Source organism: Podarcis bocagei (assembly GCF_964188305.1).
Source record: "Podarcis bocagei genome assembly, chromosome: 8".
Classification (NCBI taxonomy): domain Eukaryota; kingdom Metazoa; phylum Chordata; class Lepidosauria; order Squamata; family Lacertidae; genus Podarcis; species Podarcis bocagei.
The window spans coordinates 55,978,353-56,000,253 of NC_138133.1; the positions used below are offsets into that span (position 1 = coordinate 55,978,353).

At 42.4% G+C, this 21,901-nt stretch overlaps 1 protein-coding gene across 1 annotated transcript in view; it reads left to right on the forward strand.

Annotated features, from left to right (window-relative positions):
• The first annotated feature begins 6,298 nt into the window (after nucleotides 1-6,298).
• Nucleotides 6,299-21,901, forward strand: part of CLVS1 (clavesin 1) — a 66,335-nt gene continuing 50,732 nt past the window's right edge. Inside the window, exons 1-2 of the mRNA XM_081205006.1 lie at nucleotides 6,299-6,599; nucleotides 14,222-14,849. Of these exons, the coding sequence (XP_081061132.1) occupies nucleotides 14,461-14,849 (389 nt within the window). The 5' untranslated portion in view covers nucleotides 6,299-6,599; nucleotides 14,222-14,460. The remainder of the gene's footprint in view (nucleotides 6,600-14,221; nucleotides 14,850-21,901) is intronic.

Here is a 21,901-nt window from a genome sequence, read left to right on the forward strand (position 1 = left end):
GAGCTTGGTAAATAATACCATATAATTAGAGGTTTTCGGGAAATATGCTGTTATTGGATTTTCCCTTATTTTGTTGTAGTTTATGCATAAAGGGAAGCAACCTGATCCATAAAGCAAATTAACAAGTAAATTCTGATCAAAGTGCTGGTGTTTGAGTCAATAAGGTGCATTTCCAGATCAAAGTGTCAGGCTGTGCTTGTATCGTTTGCTTGTGTTACAGGACAGATGATCAGGGATAGCCAACATGGCGCCCTCCAGCTGCTGTTGGACTCCACCTCCCATCAGCCCCAGCCACAATGGCCAATGGTCAGAGGAACCAGTGGGAGAAGCCAGTTTGGATGGTGTGGTTAAAAGGGCTTTGTTTTGCTCCCTGGATATGAGTGGATGGGAACTGAGTTTTGGGGTTCAAGGACTGTGGGCCAAGGAAGCAAAAGACACAGGATTTAAAGGAAAATTTCACATATGGAGTTGAACTAAGCAGTCAGATATTTTCCTGCAGACTCATAATGCTTTTAGATCTGTTTTGACAGCTCCCTAGTCTCCCTTAGTTCCCTGTTTGCTTATCTATAATGGGGGTGGGCGGTGATGTCTGTTGTTTTACAAACGATATAAAGCCCATTTTGTCGCTGAATAATCCCCCCTCCACCCGCAGCCCATATGGCTTGGGATCTACTAGTGTGTGGCTTGGCAGTGCTGCAAGTCAGGACTCCAGATGATTTAAGTCAGTTTCTTTTTGGCAATTTAGTTAAAGCCACTGTGCAGCATTATGTCTGCCGCAAGGAAGATGAATGCCCATTTTAATGGCTGAATCAGCATGCGCCTGAATCAGGAATGGCCGTAGCCTGAGCTCTAGAGGGACTTGCCAGGCTTGTCAAATGTGGAAATGTCCCTTCTACAACTGGGGGGAGCATAAAGAGACCCTTGCCGTTTTGTTGGCCCCTGAGGCCATGATCCTAAGTGCACTTGCCTGGAAGTTAATACAATCAAAATCAATGAGATGTACTTGTGCAGGCGACCAGGTTTTATATCTCCTATACTGTATGGAGGGAACACAAGGGAGTTCTTGAAAGCCATTCAGCTTCATGAACACAGTGCTGCTCTTAATGTCTTATATGCTTTGCTTCTAATTTGTATACTTGAAGAATGAAAATAATTAGTTTGAATAGTTTGCTGTCCCCTTCAGCTCCTATCTTATGAGTTGCTGTAGTGGTGACTTTATTTCTCCCCAGAGGAGGGCAAGCAAAATAAATCAGTCCTTGGGAGGGGTAAATCAGTAGAGCTGTATTGATTTTCTATGATTCACATGTTAAAAACTGGTGCTGGAGTACAGCAAACAGGCTGTACAACCTCAATTACACAAACTATAGCTTTCTCAAATAGGATCATGTCCTCCATCTGCTTATTTCAGTGACATAATTCCTCAATGCAGTTCCTCAAATAGGCAAAATTATTTAGTATCCTCAAGGGCATTCACAGAAATTGAAGTTACATTGCATGTACACACAAGATCTTTGTTGAGTAAGCATCATGCAGTTATGATGTTTCCAGCCGAAGCTTCATGAATTTTACAAGGCATACAAAATTCTAGGAAACATCCCCTAAGAATCTCTGCCCTGCAACAAATCCAAAACCAGCTGGTTATTTGTGAATATTATTTTTGATGAAAAGCAGGTGTATGCATTCAGAAAGACGTGGTACAGCTTTCTTGCAACTATTGAAATTCAAAATGCGGGTGGGATGTTGGGGAAATGCATTGGCCCTGAAAGGCAATCATGTTCCTCTTGGGGTTGAGCTAGACACACCACCATACAAATATACGGTACCACTTTGGTAGGTACAGTTCTTCTGAGACACTTTCATTTCTACTGTGAGGAATTTCATGATGAAATAGTCTTCATCTCCTTTACCCCCAAAGAGGGTATTTGCAACCAGGTGGTAGTTGTCACAAACCAGTGGGTCAAGGTGGGCTTTTCCATGAGTGATTGGATCACTGCCTCTTTCAAGATGGCCAGGACCAGTCTCACCTGCAAGGATGCATTGACCATACCTTGGATCTGCCAGGCATCCCTTATCAGTCGTAAATGGCCGCAATACCTCAAGTATGGCCTCTTCCCATGTGAACTGACCTGGACCCTGCAATCATCAACTGGAGCCCTTCTTTGTGTGCTGCCTTCATGTGAGGTCTGGAGGGTGGCAACATGAGAACGGGCCTTTTCTGCACTGGCTCCCCATTTGTGAGGGAGGCTCACCTGGTGCCTTCATTGCATATCTTTAGATACCAGGTGAAAACATTTTTCTTTAACCAGGCCTTTGACTGTTTAACATTCTATGTCCTTTTAAATGTGTGTATTGATTTGCTTTTGTTCTTCCTTTTATTATGCATTTTGTGTGGTCATGTTGTATTTTTATGTTGTGAACTGCCTTGTGATCTTTGGATGAAGGACACTATACAAATTTAATCAATAATAATGATAACAATAATAAAGCATACTTTAATAAACCAAGAAGAGCAAGGGAACATATCGTTGGCCAAATACCTTGTCCACACCATTGGGCCACACCAGCAGAAACTGATGCCACCATTTTGTAGCAGACATTGTGCTGGATACCTCACTGAAGGCTGCAGTGAATGTGGATGTGGCCTAATGTCAGCTGTGGAGGTGAGTGACTATTCCTTTAAAGTGCATTCAAAATTTCAAAATAAATTTCAAAAAAAAGCGCATTCAAAATTTCATGCAGGGCTTCTGAAGAGACCCAAACTACATTCCCCAGACAAAACAAAAATGCTGGATGGTTAGATGGTTACTTGGTGATGCAATGGAAGCAGAGAAGTTTGCCTTCTTTGACACCCTCACTGCCACAATTATGTGCTCTCACTTGTGTTTGGTTGGCTCTGTAGTGTGTCTTTCACCAACTGCACATTTGCCATTGTCCAGCCTGCTTCATCTTGAGTAAAAATGGAAGAATAAGGTCCTCTGCTTTTAAATTTAATCAGTGCATCCTGACATTAACATGTATTTTCCCCATTATACGAAAGACTATTTTTTTCAGTAATGAAAAACAGGTAGGGATTTGGAACTGTAAAAGGTGGCTGAAAGTCTTACATCTTTGAAGAAGAATCGGTTATTGATTCCTAAACACTTGTGAGTGTCCTTTTAAATCTAACCCTTCAAAGGAGATAATTGGAAAGGAAATTATTCCAAGTGACAACTGTACATTAGGGAAGAAGAATTCTCTAGTTAATTAATAGCATGCAGTCATTAGTTTCAGATTCTCACTGCTCATCATTTGTGAACAAACACTGAAAGATACAGGAGGATGGTAGATTGGTATTTATTGCTGTAGTTTCCCCTCTGCGTGCACACACTTAACTCTGTTGCAGATCTCCTTTTAAAACTGCCCTAGCATCACTTCAGTAAGGGAAAAGAAAGATTGGGAGTATCTTTTGGTTCACAGGACAATGCTGGATACCCTGCTTCACCAGGCTGATCACAGGGCACTCAGGGAGACCACAGAGAAGAGTTGGTGAGGGTGTAGCCTGGATAGAGGGAGGTGGGCTATTTGGAGAAGTCTTGGGGCTGCATTCAACCTGTGAGCTAGAGGTGCCCTATCCCTGATCTAAAGGGGTGTATGATATAGTGGTGTGTATACTAACTGTTTGCAAGTTTCTGAGTTGCTGCTTTGTATCTCATGGAATAGGGTGGTGTCTGCCAAGTGGATATTTTAAAGACATTGTGAGTTTCTAGTGCCTCATCCATGCTGTGAAAAAGCCACATGAGAGCAGAATTTGACATATAACGCCAGTATTAAGAAAATCAATAAAATTAGTAGTATAGTTACAATTGTAAGTTAAAGTTACTTTCTTTCACATGACATCAGTGGCTATGAAGCTGCCCAATGAAATGATATGTAATAAGAAATAAACGTTGCATTGACTTTTAATTTATATATTAAATTATATCAATTTATATTTCAGATCAGGATGAGTCTGTTCAAGATGGTTGTGTAGGCCTTGGTTACTTGGAGTAGTTAAGGGTTGTTCAGGATTTGGAAATTTTAAAAATTTATTTCTGTAAATGGAGTACTTCAGTATATACACATGGTGTATACTTATGAAGCCCACTCATATCTTCATATATAACAAGGATAATATGGATCAATGGAAGGAGTATATGGGAGGGTGGAAAAGGAAAGGATAGTTGTGTCATGTGAGACTTGCTGTTATTGTTGTTTATTGTTTCAAGTATTGTAACACCCCTTGCATTATTGGAGATTAGGGACAGAAATGGACAAATAAACTCTTCCATTGGTGTGGTCAGTCATGCAAAGTGTCATCGTAGATGTTTTAAATTGTTTAATAATATTTTTTATTGATAATTGTAATATTTTGTGCAAACTGCCTTGAGATTTTATTATAATCAATTAGTATATACATTTTGTAAAAAAAGTAAAATATTGGACCCAGAGTATTGAGGACTGGTACAGGTTTTGCCTGTGTTGTACAATCTATAAGACAATGGCTGAACAGAGTCAATATGGAAAGGAATCATTTTGGGAAAACATACTTTCCCCAGCTCTTATTCAGATTCTTGTATTGAAAAGAAAGAAAGGAATGCGGATGCTGCCTTGGTTTCCTACTTGGCAAGGCCTAATATATTTTGGCTCTCAGTAGAATGCATTGGTTAAAAAAAGGCACCACTGCATTTCGCTCAGGTGCTGTGGTTAAATCAAAGGCCTTCTGATGCTTGATATGTACCTATATTGTCTGTTTCTAAAAGGACTGATGTCACCGAGGCTCAAATTCACTCAGTTTCACACATTATGTCATAGAGCAGCAATGGGGAACCTGCGGGTCTCAAGATGTTGGACTCAACATCCCCAGTCAGTATGGCCAATGATCAGGGATGACGGAAGGTGGGAGTCCAACAACACTAGCTTATAGATTCTCCACCCCAGATATTTAGGAATGCTGTGGTTACTCATAGTAATGGAACCTCATGACATTCATGAAATCTGCTTTCTTCTGTGGTTATTATTCCACATTATTGAGTTGAGATCTAGCACTGGATACAGGTTCTGGGGGCACATCACTAATTGCAAGTGAGCCCTAGTCTAGATTTCCAAACAGTGCTGTCCTGAAATCTATCCTCCAGTTTTTCAGACATTATCTTTCCCCATGAAATGAGCTTCTTTTTAAAAAATCTCATTCTCAGGACCCTTGGGTTTTTGGTTTTTTAAAAAGTATGTTGGTGTGGGGTTTGTGCTTACTTTAGTATTGTGAAATGGCTGGAAGCATTGTGTGTGTTTTATTTGAGTAAATGTTCATCCAGTAGCCCATAGCTTCCCTGATTGCCCATCCTTCCTGTTCTGAAAAAGCTCTATGGCAGAAGGTATCTCATGATCTTCTCTCCTGGGTTTTAGCTGAAGTGTAGGCGCCTGGCAAGGCTGCAACTAACTGTTGGGCTTATTCGTAGAATGAAGGAAAGGGCACCCACAAAGACCCCTTGATTACCTTGAAAGCAAGGCAAACACAACAAAATCCTTGCACCCTGGGCACGAGAATTTAGCTCAAATGTTCTCTCCTTTAATAATTTGCAAATGCAATTTATTTTCTCAATAACTGGTGGAGAATAATAAAACACACACACACAAAGAAGAGAAAATGATGACACAGCACTACTCCCCAGCAATGAAAAGCAGACCCAAGGCTCTTTGTAGCTTGCAAGCTCCATGTATGTCTCAAAACCTCAGGATTCCATCTATTTGCATCTGTGCATAGCACAGATCAGAAAACACTTAACAGGCAGCAGCTCCCCAGTCCATAATTGCGCAGAAATTATAACTAGAAGGCCTCTAAGTCCCTGCTGACTGGAAAACAGGGAAGATGTTCAATGAAGATTTTATGTTCCAACAACAGTGCTTAATAGTGACAACATCTTAAGCTGCTGGTGCCCAGCAGCAATCATCTCTTACAGCTCCTATGCAGGCTGCCATTCTTTATTTCCCTCCTTTCTTTTTACATTCAAGGTTTAGGAGGTGTGTGTGCCGTTTCTTCCATGAAAGCACAGGAAAACAAAGGTGGGTTTTCGGCTGCCGTTTCCACTCTCCCCCCCCCCCGCCACCGCTTTAACTACAAACACCTGGAAATGGTGGGTTTTTCAGGAGCTCTGCCCCGGGCGATGCATCAGGTGGCTTACCCCCCCCCCCTTAGGGAGCCTGTTTTTGATTTGGTCAAATCTGCAGTCAACGCTTTGTGAAGAACATTCGTGGAAGAATCTGTCACAAAAGGGGGTCTCTGCGTCTATGTGAGTGTTCCCACATTGTGCTCTCTCGTTACAATATTGGGTTGAACGAAGAAGGTCTTTAGGACCCAGGGGGACGGCAGGCCACTGCGTGGAGAAGGCGCACACGCGCGCATGCTACCCAAAAATGCATCGCCCCGTGGAGCCGGAGCTCACTCATTCACAGTTCTTTGGAGAGAGATCCTAGGCTGAGGCGGACAGTCAGCTACCTTCTCACCCACCCATCTTGGAGGCAAGGGTTCCTGCAGACAACCTCACTCAAGGCGGGGCTTCGTTTTTCCTTACGGCTCTCTAAAGGTATTTGGGACGATCTTTCTTGTGTCTGCAGTAGCTTCTGTTTTCTCCCTTCTTTTTTGTTGCAATACTATGGCTGCGGCGTTTCAGCACTATCCTGCGTGGACAGCGCTCGCCTGCAACCCATCTGCGCTTAACGTCCCTTCCCCCCACCCATTTTTCTTCCCTGCCTTTCGGCTACCCTTTTCTGCTTTTTAACGCCCCCCCCCAGCAAAAAAAAAATAAAATAAAAAATCTGCTTAAACTGAGCATCCCGCAATTCTCAAGGGATCAACTGAAAAACAGGGCTGGAGGGGATGAAGAATCCTTATCCCTCCCACCCCCAAACCTCAGAGAAGGCACAAGTTGAGGAGGGGAAGTTCAAGTGAAGGTTACCCATTTAGAGAAGGGAAAGCAAAGCCTGAGAGAGTTGCGAGGGGTAGGATAGCGCGGTGCCTCCCTGGGGTAGTTGCAGAGATGCCGCCTGCTCCTAAGCAAATCGTCGTCTGCTTCCTTCAGGCATATTAAAACAGAAGCTGAAGGATGTACTGGGGAAATCAAACAGGGTCAATAGAATTTCCTTCTCGACGAGAAAGCATCCCTATTAATATGGGACAGGGAGGAGGGAGAGTGAATCACTTCCACCCATTCCTCTCTGTAGCATTTACTGCAGAAAGTAAGGAAGTGCTTCTATCATCTATCTATGAAGCAAATGGAAGGATTTTAACATACACACCCATTCCCAACACATCTAAGTGTTATATTGGCGTTGTTTCACAAGCAATTTCTGCTGCTGAAAATATTTTCTAATGGCCTCTGCCAGTGGCTCGATATATCACTGGGAATGGGGGCGGTTGGGGGGGGGGGTGGAGAGAAAATATTATTAAAGTTAAAGAACAGATGGCTGTTCTTTGTTCATAAGTAGACAGTGATTGGTTTATATTTGGAAGGAAAGGGCAGATCAGAGAGAGATTTCCTGGGCTTTCGTGGTCTAATCAGATGATAACACAGATTTTTCTGGTCTGGTACATTAAAAGTTAGTGCAGTGCCAACAAGTAAAATGTCGTTATGTAACAGCATGATGTCATCCACCAAACAGCAAAGGTATGACTTTTCTTTTTCAGCTGGTAGTAGGTTGTTTATCATTTTGAAAATCTTTTGCTGACTTGCTTGCAGAGGCCTAAGTCACAGTTTAGTAAGTTTTTTTAAAAAAAGAAAAGAAAGAAATTAGTCATTTTAGACAGTTTCGTTTATAATCCTCCCAGTTTTGTTGACTCATCCCTGCTCTAAAAATCACAGATAATTTATAGGAACCAGAGCTTTCAAAGGAATGATAAAGCTCTCTGCTACTCTCAAATAGGCATTATGATGGTTGGATGTGTGATCACAAAACATTGTTTTCACTTTTCAAAGAGTCTTTGCTCTCCAGCCTTCACTTATTTGCAGTGCTCATCTATGTACTCTAATTAAGTATTGTGTTCAGTAACTAGAAAGTGCTGAATTAGGCCTGCAGATCAGTGGTTCACACAATGTTACATATTCAGGAAAATTCCAAATGTAATTTGAAGTTATGTCTTTAATACAGAAAGGTTTGTTTGCTTTGTTGATAAGTAGTTTATCCCCTATCCCCATCACAAAGAAACATAGTACAATTTTTTCTTTAAAGCACTTAATGAAAGTAAGTTATCCTGAAATCAGTAGTCATTACTTCCATGTAAATAAAGACTGAAATATTAGCCATGTCAGCCACTGCAAAGTCTTTATTTTGTGTATGCAATTGTTAATTTTTCACAAGACACATGCTTACTATGGAAAAGAAGAGACAACTGAGGAACTGAGGGTGAAGTCATAGCATTTGCTTGGTAGTTCTTGAAATTCACTGGTAAATGTTAGACATGGCTGTATTGCAAAATTCATTTGAGAGATTTTGAGTTGTACCTTGGTAAATACCACATGTGCAGGTTAAGGATGGACATGACGATGATCTTTGATTGTTGGCCTAGAGATTTACCAGTAAATGTTAGAAATGTTTGCATCATGGCTTGTTTCAGACATTTACCACTAAACAATTCACTAGTTAAGTATGGAAACATGTGCAAAACTTGTGTTATGCTCTGCATGTGTTAGAATTTTCTGGCTTTTTTCTCTAGTGTTTGTAGTATTTGTAGTCTCTTAACCACAGAGAATAACATACATATTCCTTTGCAAAGTAATTACAGATGCTTTTTGTCTTGCATACTTCATACAATTCAAATTAAAAGAGCTTAAAAGTAATTTATTAACATAATGCCCCCACTGCTGGAACTATATACTGTAATACTGAGTCATCCTACAGTACCGTCTGCTTTTCCTTTGTGCCCACACACTTCCTTTCTGGCAACGTCCTGTTGAACAACCACACTTGCAAGTGCTTGGCTGGCGCCACTCAGTGATGAAATTTCATTATATTAATTGGAGTCACCTGAACTTACACTAGTTGTGGGTCATCACATTTCTCATATGACAAATTCTAAATGGGGACACAATACCCTAACAAATGGAAATGCATGCTGTACCCCATGTACAGGGCGTGTACGTATGTTCTTTTTGGTTGGCAACCTTTAAAGCAAAGGTGAGGACATACCTTGCCTTCTCACATGCACTTTAAATTTTAAGCTTTAAGCAAGCACCAAATAAAACATACCGGTATGTGTGCATTTCACCTCTTATGCAGCAATCTTATCTTTAGGATTCAAATATTGAAGCTCATTACAAAATTATCTCCTAAGAAGCTGCCCTGAGATTTTGTTTCGGACTTGGGTAAAAAGATCATCCTCTCTCTGTGTGTTGCTTGCTCTTTTATGTAGTGTGAATGGTTGTTCACTGTTGAAAATTACAGTATATTATTGCTCCAAAATTACTGATCTGGCTGGGTTTCCCCAGCCATTCTGGGCGGCTCCCAGCACAGATTTAAAATACATTAAAATGTCACGCATTAAAAACTTCCCTGAACAGGGCTGCCTTCAGAAGTCTTCTAAATGTCAGGTGGTTGTTTATTTCCTTGACATCTGATGGGAGGGCGTTCCACAGGGCGGGCGCCACCACCAAGAAGGCCCTCTGCCTGGTTCCCTGTAGCTTTGCTTCTCACAGTGGGGGAAACGCCAGGTGGCCCTTGGCGCTGGGCTTCAGCTGGGCCAAGGACCAGAGTCATTTAATGCTTTTTCCTTGCCTCTTTGGCTATGCTCCTCCCATTAAGAACCACCACCACCATATATATCAGGGAAATCTATCCCTCTAGGTATTGTTTGACTCCAGCTCCCATCAGCCCCAGCCAGCATGCCCTAGGGACAGCCAGTGCTATGCACCTGGCCTCCCATCAGCCATATTTCTCTGCTTTCTGGGCGGGAGATGGGGAGGGATAGTGGGCTGGGTGGCATGGGGTGGACATTGCTCAGTTTGGCTGTGTACTTTTTGATGCATTTTATTTATCATTTGTGACTTTTGTTATATTTTTAATTGTGCGGTTTTCTTCATGTTGTAAGCTGTCTTGAGCATGGTTTTAACTATGGAAATGCTGCATGCTAAGAAAATGTTGTAAGTGTGCATGTATGCAGTGGTGGAGACACTCTTCTGTTCTTGCTCCTGCACCTGCACTGCACCAGCCTACCTGAAACCTAGCCCTCTCCCTCTTCTTCCCAGTAAGCCCAGTGATGTGGTACATGGCCATGCCTGGCATGACCAATGCTCAGAGGTGATTGGAGTTGTAGTCTACAACAAAGGGAAGGAATTAAATTGGCCACCTATGGTCTATGCTATTTTTTAAAAATTAATTAATTAATTAATATAATCCACTGTACTTATTATTCCAGGTAGAATTGCAGACTAGTGGTTTTTTTTTTTAAAAAAAAACACCCAATGTCTTGCTCATACCACAACTAGAAGTTTAAAATGATTCAATGCATTGCTCACACCACAGAGAAAAGGAAGAGCATTGTGTCGTGTTGTTAGCTCTGGCAGAGAAAACCAGAAAAGAAATGAAAATGATTAGGTGGGAAGGGCAGCAGGGAAGCAGCAGCACATGTGGGATCATAATCCAAAGAGAGGAAAGTAGTACCAATGGTCCAGAAGACATTTTAAGATGGTGCCACCAAGATGTTTCTTGGCCAAGCAAACATAGGCTGGGTTTTTTTAAAAAATGATCCTCCAATATCACCTTATGCCTGCAATTACAACCTGCACTGCCTCTGGTAAAGAGGCCCAGACTGTTTCAATATTCCAAGTATCCTAAGACAGTCTGCACTTCATAAATAGTTCCAAAATAAATTGAAATTAGAAGCATGATGCTCGATCAAAGACTTTTAAAATATAATTTTTGTTTTTTATTAAGTCATTGATAGTGCAAACCTATGGATGTAAACTCAAAAGCAAGTTCCATGGAGTTCAGTGACATTAATCCTAGATAACTGTGGATGCTTCCAGACAGCAGTTTAATACTGCAATCATTGGCAATTAAAAAAAATAAAATAAAAAAATTACCTGGCTTTCCCCTGCAAAAGGTAAATCCAGATTAAATCTGAGGGGGAAAATACATTTTGATGACAGTGATATTGTGTGGGTGCTGGGGACAACCAATGGCATCCCACAACAGTCTAGAAGCAACCTATAAATAGGTTTACAACCTTGGAGTTACTTGTCCTGGGAATATTACCGGTATTTCTAGGGCACTTTGATTTGGATTATGTAGGCTGCTCTATGATGACTGGGAAGTGGAGAGACTTTCCTTTTTGTGCAAACTTCTGAAGCACTTCTGGAGTTTGTTCCAAGTCTATGAATGTACATCAGTTTACAGGGCAGCTGGAGATGCCCCCTGAAACTACACCATCCTTTACCTAGAAGGCTCCACCTAAAGTGGTGCCCTCCAGATGGTGCCAGACTACAACTCCCATAATCCCCGACCACTGACAATCCTGCTTGGGGCTGATGGTAGCAAGCAAGCAACAACATCTGGAGGGCTATCCCTGGAAATCCTTCCATACCTTGGCAATGTGCCCCTTAGTGGACTGAACAAGCTTTTTGAAAATAGAATTAAAGGATTAACTGGGGAAGGTTGTGTGAGAAATGGTCTACTGGGCATGAAAACATTTTTATAAATGAAAACACCATGACAGGCAAGTCTTCAGCCACTAGGTAAGAATATCTCAATGGAGCAATAGTAGTTAACACCTGGTAATGCTTCCAGGAAACAGCCCTGCTGTTCAAAGCAATATTGATTATTCTGGCTGCCTGCATATTGCTTTAAAGCCAGATGTTAGAATGAAAGAAGGCTTATAAAAATGAATTATGCACCAGTGTGTACAATAGAATCTCTTTCTAATACTCATTGTGGTCTAGTTACCACAGTATGCACATGTAATGTGGGATATTTCACAGAAACTGTAAACCTCAACAACCATGATCTGCAGATAAATTCTACTGAAGTCTTCCCTTGAGACTTACTTAAAAAAACCCCCACCAAGGCTCTCATTCAGCAATGCACCACTATATATTCACCCCTAAGAAGGCTGGCACTGTCAGAAATAGTATATACCATGTGCATAGTCCACTGGGCCAGATTCAATTAGTGAGTCCCATCAGCAGAAGTCCTGCACTAGGACTTCCACATGTGCAATGGAGTTTCTCCCCTCTCCTCCCCCTCATGTGTCCCACCCCCTAAACAGACTTGTGGGTGGAAGCATGCAGGGGGAGCAGAGAGGGGGTCGTTCCCTCTTGCAAGCCGAAATGCACAGCTACCACACCATGTGCCCACTGCAGGAAGTCTTGGCAATTTTGCAGTCTTTATTTTGGGGCACCAGTCTCCAGTGCTGGAGCACACATCTCCCATTACTTTATAAAAGTGGCAAAAACACTCTCATTGGAGCAAGACAGTCTCCTGATCCATGCATTATACCAGGGAGTGAGCCCTCACACCTGGTGGCCAAGTGGGGTCCTCCACACCTCTCTATCCTGCCAAAGGATTTCTTGCAGGCCATTCACCCCACTCACTGGTCCTGCCCCATGCCCTTCTCAAGTGTTTTTCCGGGCTGGCATGTGCCCTTGAACTGCTTGCTTGCCTGGACAGAGGATGAAATGTGTGCTGCAGCATATGTGTAGAAGCACGTTTTTCTGTGGCTGGAATGTAGCCTTCTGTACAAAGGAAGAGTCAGATCCATTCTTCTGCCCACTTTTTCCTCTGGTCCTCCCAGTCCCTGAGAGAAGGTTGCCATCAGGCTGAAAATTGCTCCTCCATCCATACAGTAAAGGATGCAGCACAAAACTAGTTCTCGGCTTTACCAAACCAAACCTCTCCATCAATTTTAGTATCTAGGCCAGCACAGGGAACTGGAATAACCTATAAGGCTGATGCTTCAAACGGCATGGTAGTTATCTTTAGTAAGGTTATACCTTTGCTTTCTGCAATGAATGTGTATGTTATGAAAGAGAGGTGCACATCTACATACAAACTGTAGACCTGTTGCAGGTTGATGCTCTGAGAAGCCATTGTTGGGGCATGCATGCGCACTGTGTGACTAGAAAAGGTGGTCTGCTTTTTGTATTTTGCATGTTTGCCACAGCAGGCACCAGTGTAACAGTGGTAGGTTGGTTTAAAAAATTAGGAGCAGTAATTGGGCAAAGAAGTTAAGCCAGGTGTGCAAGGGCTTTTGCATCTTCAGCTGGTGACATTTGTACGGATGACATGTGCAATTTGTAGATCAGGGGTAGGGCCCTCAAGACTCTCCCAGGCCCTGCTGAAGTGCTTTTGCCTCACTGGACTGTATCCTTGAACTACAATCATGCTTTTTTGCTTGCCTGAATGAAGGACAGGGGAATGGGGAGATGTGTAGATGTGGGTCAAAACCTCTGGCTTTCTCGTGGCTGAAAAGGAGCTTAATATATAATAGCAAGATTCACATCTATTGCTCTGCCCACTCTGGACTCTTGCTGCCTCTGACCCCACCCACCACTGGCATGTGTCTCAGAAAAATTGGCCCTGAGGGAATATGGGCCTTGACCTAGAAAAGGTTCCCAGCTCATGCAGCGGATGTATGTTCACCCTGCACATGTCTTTATATGCTACAAAGAAGCACCACTAGTCTACTACCATATCATTGACTGGTGGCAACTCCTTTTTAATATGTGAAGCTGCCCTGAGGCTACTTGGAAATGGTGGGCTCATCTGGAATGGAGCTCCAACTAATAAGTAAGGAGCAGCCACTATTTGGGGCATCATTTCTTGAGGTTGGCCTAGAAGGGGCCTTCCTTAAGGGAAACTGGTATAACTCTATCTGGGAAGACATTGACTGAGCTCTCAGTGCCATTGTTATTTGTATTCTAATTAAATAAGGAATCGTAATATAATGTTAAATCAGTGCAATTTCAGCATTGCTAAAGGCTCGGTTCAATTATAAATTCATCAAGCTGTGTTCATGAGGCTTCTATATTATGTATGCAAGATATATAATGATAACATTGTACTAAGTAGCTCATTCTAAAACTGTTTGGGTCTTTAAATTTTAATCAGATCTGCAGTAGCAATTTAAAGAAAAAGGGGGAAATACACATGCTTGGAAATGTGTACAGTCTGTTTACAAACAAATATAATCTGTGGTTGTTATATATGTATTTTTCAGAGAATGATGGTGATACGAGTGATTCATTTCTACGGATGGATATCTAAGGATATGAACTGAACGTGAGAATCCTTGGATGGGTATGGAAAACTCCTCATTGTTGTATTCTTCAATATATTACAAAATATAATACAAATTGCACTTGGATGGATCACCACAGACTGTTAGTTGAATGGGACCAGAATATCTTCTAAGGAAATTGCTGAAGTTAAGGATTTGGAAAAGAGACTTTTGCAAAGATGACCCATTTACATGCTGGTCTCAGCCCAGAGACGATAGAGAAAGCCCGCCTTGAACTCAATGAAAACCCAGATGTTTTGCACCAGGACATCCAGCAGGTCAGGGACATGATCATCACAAGGCCTGACATTGGGTTTTTACGTACAGATGATGCCTTCATCCTGAGATTTCTCCGAGCCAGAAAGTTTCACCAAGCAGATGCCTTCAGATTACTGGCTCAGTACTTCCAGTACCGTCAGCTGAACCTGGATATGTTCAAAAATTTTAAGGCTGATGATCCTGGGATCAAACGAGCTCTGACTGATGGATTCCCAGGAGTGCTGGAAAACCGTGATCACTACGGCAGGAAGATACTTTTGCTTTTTGCAGCCAACTGGGATCAGAGTAGGTAAATGTAGATAGTGTACTTATCTTTTTTAAAAATAATAATACACAAACCATTAACTGATTGTTAATAGCAACACACATGGGGAAATAATTATTTTGAATTGTTTTCAAATCCTGAGTTGATCTGATGAATCTGATAGTCAAAGATGTGTGTTAAGAATTTCCTTCCTTTTTGCTTCAGATATGGAGTTCCCATTTTCCCGTACAAACAGCAGGCTTCAAACAAAAATATTTGCAGGAAGTGCTTCAGTGCCTATTATATTACACAGTTGGCCATATCTTGATATGTGATATGATAACTGTGGGCACAGTTACAAGACCGTGTGTGTGTTGTTGTTTTTAATGCCATAATGCTGGTAAATGCAATGTGATCACAAAAGCGGAGACTTTTAAACTGAATAATCTAAAGAATCAGGGGGGATGAATGTTTCTTTGCTCACAACCAATCTTTCCATACCAGCTGGTGCCCATAAATTCTGCTTTATTAACCCAAGAGTTGTAAATGTCAGACACTTAACTGCAAGTGTACAGAGACTCAGATTTAAAGGGCAGAGCATTACTGCTATGTGAGATTACAAAAATCAGTGTAAATTCTTTTAAAAGATATTGATCAAGACAAACGCACATGCTTGCCAAGATGTTCTAATTTGGGAAGTGTGATTGCCAGCACATCCTTCTGTCAAAATAGAAGGATATTTTTAAATGTTCCCATGCATTTCTGCGACAATCTTTGGCGTTTAATACAGGCCAGTAAATGGCTGGTAAAATGAAGTTACAAGGCACTGCCAATAAATAATTGCCATTCCTTTCCAGCTTCCGGCATGTTAGTGGTAAAAGAGCTTTGCAGACCCTCATTGACCATCTTTTATTTCTGCAATATGCTATTAAATGCAGGGCTGCCAAGACTGTTGTCGGCAGCATCAGCACAGAAGTTACATATGACAGATTGAAGTCATTAGTTCAGACCAATTACACTTCAAACAATTACATTTTTCAGTTCATCATATTAATTTCTTGTGGGTTAGAAAAGAGAGCTTTAAGCTGAACAATAGACTGGTGCAATGACATGTGAAGGGGTGCAGGTGGATAATGTAGGAGATATGAGATAATGCACTTGATTCAATCCAAATTAAACCTGTCCCTGCCCTGCTTTATGAATCACAGGTAGTTCTAACAGGCCAGCGGCAGAAGCATATGGAGAAAGCAGTTTAAGGGAGCATGCAATATGCTCTTGTCTTTCCCTGCCTGTAGGGGCCTTTGGCCCAAGTTGTGACAGTTGTCGTTGGTCCCTTAAGACAGATGCTGCTGTCCTGCTTTTGTACAGTCCTCAATGGCATAGACAGACAGATGGCTCCTTATGCTTCCCCCTACCAGACAGATGTGACAAAGAGGTATCTCACTAAACTAGGAGAGAGGGAAAGACTAAAAGATCTCAGAAGCCAACAGCACAATCCTAATAATGTATACTGAAGAGTAAGTCCCACTGAGTTCAGTGGGGCTTACTTTCATGTAAGTGGGGTTAGGATTGAACCCTGATGTACCTGTAAACAATCCTCTGTAATGTTTCCCCACATAATCCAGTACAAGGGAATTCAGGAGCAAACTGCTAAACACCATCCTGGCAAATTCCAACAGAGTGCATTGCTTGGTTCAGGCAAGTGAGCCAAGCCTTGTTCTGTAACGCAGAACCTGTGGTCCTCCAGATGGGGCTGATGGGAGTTGGAGTCTGACAATGACTGGAATGGCCACCTGTATTCAACAAGGAAATTCAGTTTTCTAAAATGATTACTCATGTGTTGTAGATGCTCTTGAAGTATTCTGAACAGGGCAGTTCTGTGTTCAGAATGGGGAGGAAAGAAAGCTAATTCATAATTCTACACATGTCTATTCAGAAGTAAGCCTTGCTGAGTTCAATGAGACTTATTCCCAGGTAACTGTTTTGTGGATTTCAACCAGAAAACTCTTAAACAACAAAAACCTAGCATGTACCTGAGCCCTGCATTTTGTAAGTATTAGAAAATCAGTGTATCACTTCTTAACTGACAAGTACCAGGATAAGGAAATTGCTGAGCACTACTGAAAATACCTCTAAGGGAATGCTCATAGGACAAGTTTCTATTTTATTTTATTTTTTGGTAAAAAAAAATTGTATATAACTATTTTTTTGTTCTTACCCTATGGTGACTTTCAGATCATGAACATTCATTCAAGGTTCTTCCTTCATACAGGTCAAGAGGGGTCAGTCATGTCTTGGAATAGACTATTCTTTCATTCCTATCTTATGGTGACAAAAGTTCCAGTCTTAAATGAATGGAAGGAGTTCATTCTTAGTGTCATTTGCACTAAGTTCACAAGCTTATGAATCATATGGCCTGCAAAGATCCAAAAATCATTTTATAGACTTTCTCCCTGTGTGAGAGCTACAAATCTAAATGAGCTGTCATCTGACCACTTACATTACAGTTTTAAATGGATCCAATAAGAATTCGTTTTTTTAAAAAAAATGGAACACCAATTCAACAAATCTGGCACACTAGTGGAAGCCAGTGCAAGGACTCCCAGGAGCATAATGTGTACCCCCTTCCCTCGCCTCTCCCAAATCCACTCTGGAGGGTCGGGACAACACATCAAATAGCATGTGGGTGGAGGAGAAGGGGGATTGTTTTATCCGACAAGCTGAAATGCTTGCTCTGACAGAATGAGCAGAAGAGCATGGCATTGAATTCCTCCCTTAGAGCAGATGTCCCCAAACTTTTACTATACAGTGAAACCTTGGTTCTTGAATGTCTTGGTATTTAGGGCCTGGTTCAGGTGACTGCACAGTCAGGTTTGGGTAACCTGTTCCTTCAATAGTATGGCAACAGCTGAGTCCCAACTTTAGAGAAAGGCAGGTTATAAATACATTTAATTAATTAACTGAATGATTACACAAGCAACCCAAGCAATTATTTGGGGAAGTCGGTGGTGTGCTGCCTGTGAACATGGCAATTCTGCACCTTTCGACTGATGTAGTGATTTCAGTGGAAACATACTGTAAAATGGGCTCATATTCGTGTTCCTGAGAAATGGACCAATGAATGACAGAAAAAGCTGGATTTATGGATAATACTTTGACCAAATGTATCCTTCCCATATGCCATCTGTATTGAAACAAATGGTAGTTTTACTGTTACCAAGGCCACAGCTCTTGGCTTGGGACAATCTTTCTTCCAGTTCTGAACAGCTATCTTCGATTGTTCCTTGACTTGCTGTTATTGCTAAGATTCAAGGCAGGGACTGTTTGGTTGTGGCCCCATTCACCTAAAGAAATCTGGTTTAGCCTATCTTGGCTTATATTTAGGAACTTCTGCAAGCCAGGCTTTTAGGCAACTGATATTTTGCTGCTCCTATTGATGGATGGCTTTACTGTAGATTTTTTTTTAAGTTACAAAAGCAAATCAGAAATATTTAGGATGTGGTCAATAAAATGCAACTCAATGTAACAGAGGGAACAACTTCTAATTTAATAGAAAAGCTCTAAACAAACCTCTGGATTTAGAGTCCACATTTTGATGCTAAGCATTTCTAGCTCTCTGCTGCAATCTCAAATCAATTTTATCATGATGACATAACTAATTCTTTACACATGCTGAAATTGTATAAGGGAAAGAAAAAGTGGTTTGAGATTGCCCTAGATTGTTGAAATGAGATGGGAAATGGTGTCTTCTATGTAGGCCAGCATATTTCTATTATTCATTTTCAAACACAAAGTGTATTCTACCAACCCTGTTTTCATACTTCTATGGAGGCCTCTTACACATCAGTGAAAGGGAAGGAGACATAAAAGTTGCATCATCTCAGTATAGTGAAGAAGACTGTGACCTATGGAATTATGGAACTTGCTCCCACAAGAGGCAGTGATAGCAACTTTAAAAGAGGATTAGGCAAATTCTTGGAGGACAAGGCTATCAATTGCTATCAGTCATGATAGCTGTGTATCAGTATATATGTGGAGCTGATGTTTGGACTAGAAACTGATCTACTTCCTCCACCTGTGAGTCAATTTGGTTCAAAAGGTTTTTTACAGAGATCCCCTCTGAAGTCAGTTTGCAGCATGATTTGAATCCAAACTGTTCCTGGAAATGGACAAACCAAGGCTAAAAGTGTGAAAGATCAAATGTTAAAAAAACAACAGCTGGGACAGTTTGGAAGAATCAAGGTTCTACTCTGCCCGAAAGCCCTGAAAAATTCAATATTGCACCAAAGGTTAAAAATAAATAAATGATTGCCCTTTTGCATGAACATGAACAGTGATATTTGCACAAAGAATACCTGATTAAGAGAACAAGTCCCAAGATGAGGGGAAAAACACTTTCTACAACAGTTTTTCCCGTTTGTTCAGTTTCGCAGCCTGTCTTGCATCCTCTCCTCTGCACTTCTCTGCCTCCTTCAGACTTCCAGTCAAAGCTGCAAGCTGAAGAACTCTGGCTGTGTAACTAAATGAACTTGGTTCATTACCGTTCAGATCAATCAGCAGTCTCCTTTGTTTCTTTTGCGGTACAAACCCAGTGCTTGGTTTAAGCTATAAATAACACGAGATGTTAACTCATGGAGGGTTTAACCGCAAAGAATAAATTATTAAAGACATTTGTGGCTATCAGAAGTTGGTTTCAATGGCTTCTGTTTACATCCTAGGAGAGCAATAACAGAAGACATCACACATGACAGGATAACTGAAATGAGAAAACATTAGCTTAATATGTCTGGTTCGTATTTAAAGCTGTTGCGTTTTCACATGCTCCCACCTTCCAGAGCCGTGAGAAGTTTTAGGGGAAGCACTACCTGAGTTTTGGCTTTCTTAAGGAGAGGAGACACTGGAGACTCACAGCACATTTGTAATATTTGGTTTATTTACCAGTATGCAAGTATTAGTAGAGGCAAATTGCATATGCACTTTTACTAAGCAGCAGGTCAATTAAATACAGAGAGGAATTGTATACCCCACTCCTTTCTTGGAATCATCAGCTCTCAGTCCTTCCTTACTCGCTCCTTGTTCTCTGAATACTTCAGCCCAATTTTAGAGCACACCAAAATTCAAGCAGATCATGTTGCTCAAACAAGTCTCAAATGGAGCAGGGAATCCTCTCATGTGTTCCTTCCTGTCCAGAAGGATCCAGTGACTGGCATGGGTGGGTGAAGTCAATCTAGGGCCCAAGAGTACTTCACTGCTTAGGCAGATGTTGCAACTTCCATCTTGCAGTTCAGTGGCTCACCGCATGAGGGAGCTGCCCTGGTTGGAGCCCCAGCAGCTCCCAACAATTCCATTTTATCCCACTCCTCATCCAAGTTGCTCTGGGCAGGATATGAGAAGCCCTTCCAGGGATACTCACAATGCCTCTGTGGGGTTGGTTAGGATGAGAGATAGCAGCTGTGTCAGAGGCACCAACTTCTAAGGGAGAAAGGGGTGGCTGACATCCGTGTGACTGTTAGAATTCCTGCTCCATGATTGCAGTCATGGGATTTTTGTCTATCACATGACAGTATATGTTTTGACTCCACAGAGTGGGAAGTGACGGAGACAGGATGTTTGTGTTACTGTGTTCCGTAAAGTGGGACTATTGTCCTTTGTTCTTTTTCTCTTTGCTGTCTGATGCTAGAGAGAGAGGGAGCCATGTTGCAGTGCTCCGTGTGTGTTTATATGTAAATAAAGTAGATTAGCCAAAATGCTAAGTTGAGTTGCTGAGGTCTGTTATGCAAGCTGCAAAGACTCTGCAGATCCCTAAGTGTGCCGGTGTCTGTTGGCATCGGTCGCTGTGATGTTCGGGCAGAAGAAAGAAGCTCCTGAACAATCGACCAGGAGGGAGAGAACATACCAGTCGGGCATGTGTCTCTGCTAGTGTAGGATGAGCTTGAGTGTAGGATGAGCTCTTAACAGTGACATCCCGAAGTCATGCGTATGATGTCAGGACATCAGGAGGAGCCAGGGAGTTGAGCAGCGCAGCTTCAATGGCCGGTGACTGCTACTTCTCCTGACACCGCCACTGGCTGGGGGCTGCTTCCCTGCTCCTTCCTCTCCATGGCAAGAAGCCACACTGTACTTGGCTCTGCGCTTGGCCTCCTCTGCCTGCTTTGAACATTGCAGGGGGGGTGTGCTGGTCCCAGGGGGAAGGTTACCGTTATCGTAGTCAACGATCAGTCCTGAGTCACTAGCCTGGAAACAGTTCACAAGAAGCGAGACGAGGTCTGAAGCAGGAAGCCGGGCGGGGACAGGAACACTGGAAGGTCAGAAGCAGGAAGCCGGGCGGGGAACAGGAACACTGGAAGGTCAGGTCTGGGTCCAGGTAGGAGCAGGTACTCAACGACGACGTTGCTCCCGCAACCTGGGACCGGGCTGACTGGCCTTTATCTTCTCTGAGGCCAGGGGCGGTCCCGGCCCCCACGAGACCAGCCTCCCCTGGCCTTAAGGCGAGCATTCCTCCTGGGAGAAACCAGTTCCCTTCGCCTCTCTGCCCTGAGCCTCTGCAGTTCAGGAGAGGCTGAAGGTTTAATGGACCCAGGGGGAGACTCACCTGTAGGCACTGAGTCCTCAACCACCTCTGGAGCCAGAGTGGATTCACCTGGTGCCTGCTCCTGAGGATCCAGCACAGGTGCAGGCGCTTCAGACTCAAGGCCCTGCCCCAGTTCAGCCGGCCCTGGAGGCGGGGACTCCTGTGCAGGCTGGGATTCCTCTGGTTCAGCCTCTGAATAGGAATCCCAGGCCATCACAGGGTGTCCCCTTCCTTCCAAAATATTGGGGACCCTAAAAGGTCTCAGCCCCTAGGAGTTCAGCTCCCCATGGCTGTGTATAGATTGCCACCTTCGAACAGAGCTAGATTGTTTTTCCCCTCAATTCGGATCAAAACTGCTTTGGTGGAAAATGCATCAAAACTCAGTAATTCATAAGAAATGACAGGGTAGATGTGGATTTTACTAACATCTTGTATATGCTGCTTCCCAAACCAGCAGCAGGAATGCAATGGATGCACAGTAAACAGAAATGTGTAAGCATTGCATTCCTGCTGCTGGTTTGGGAAA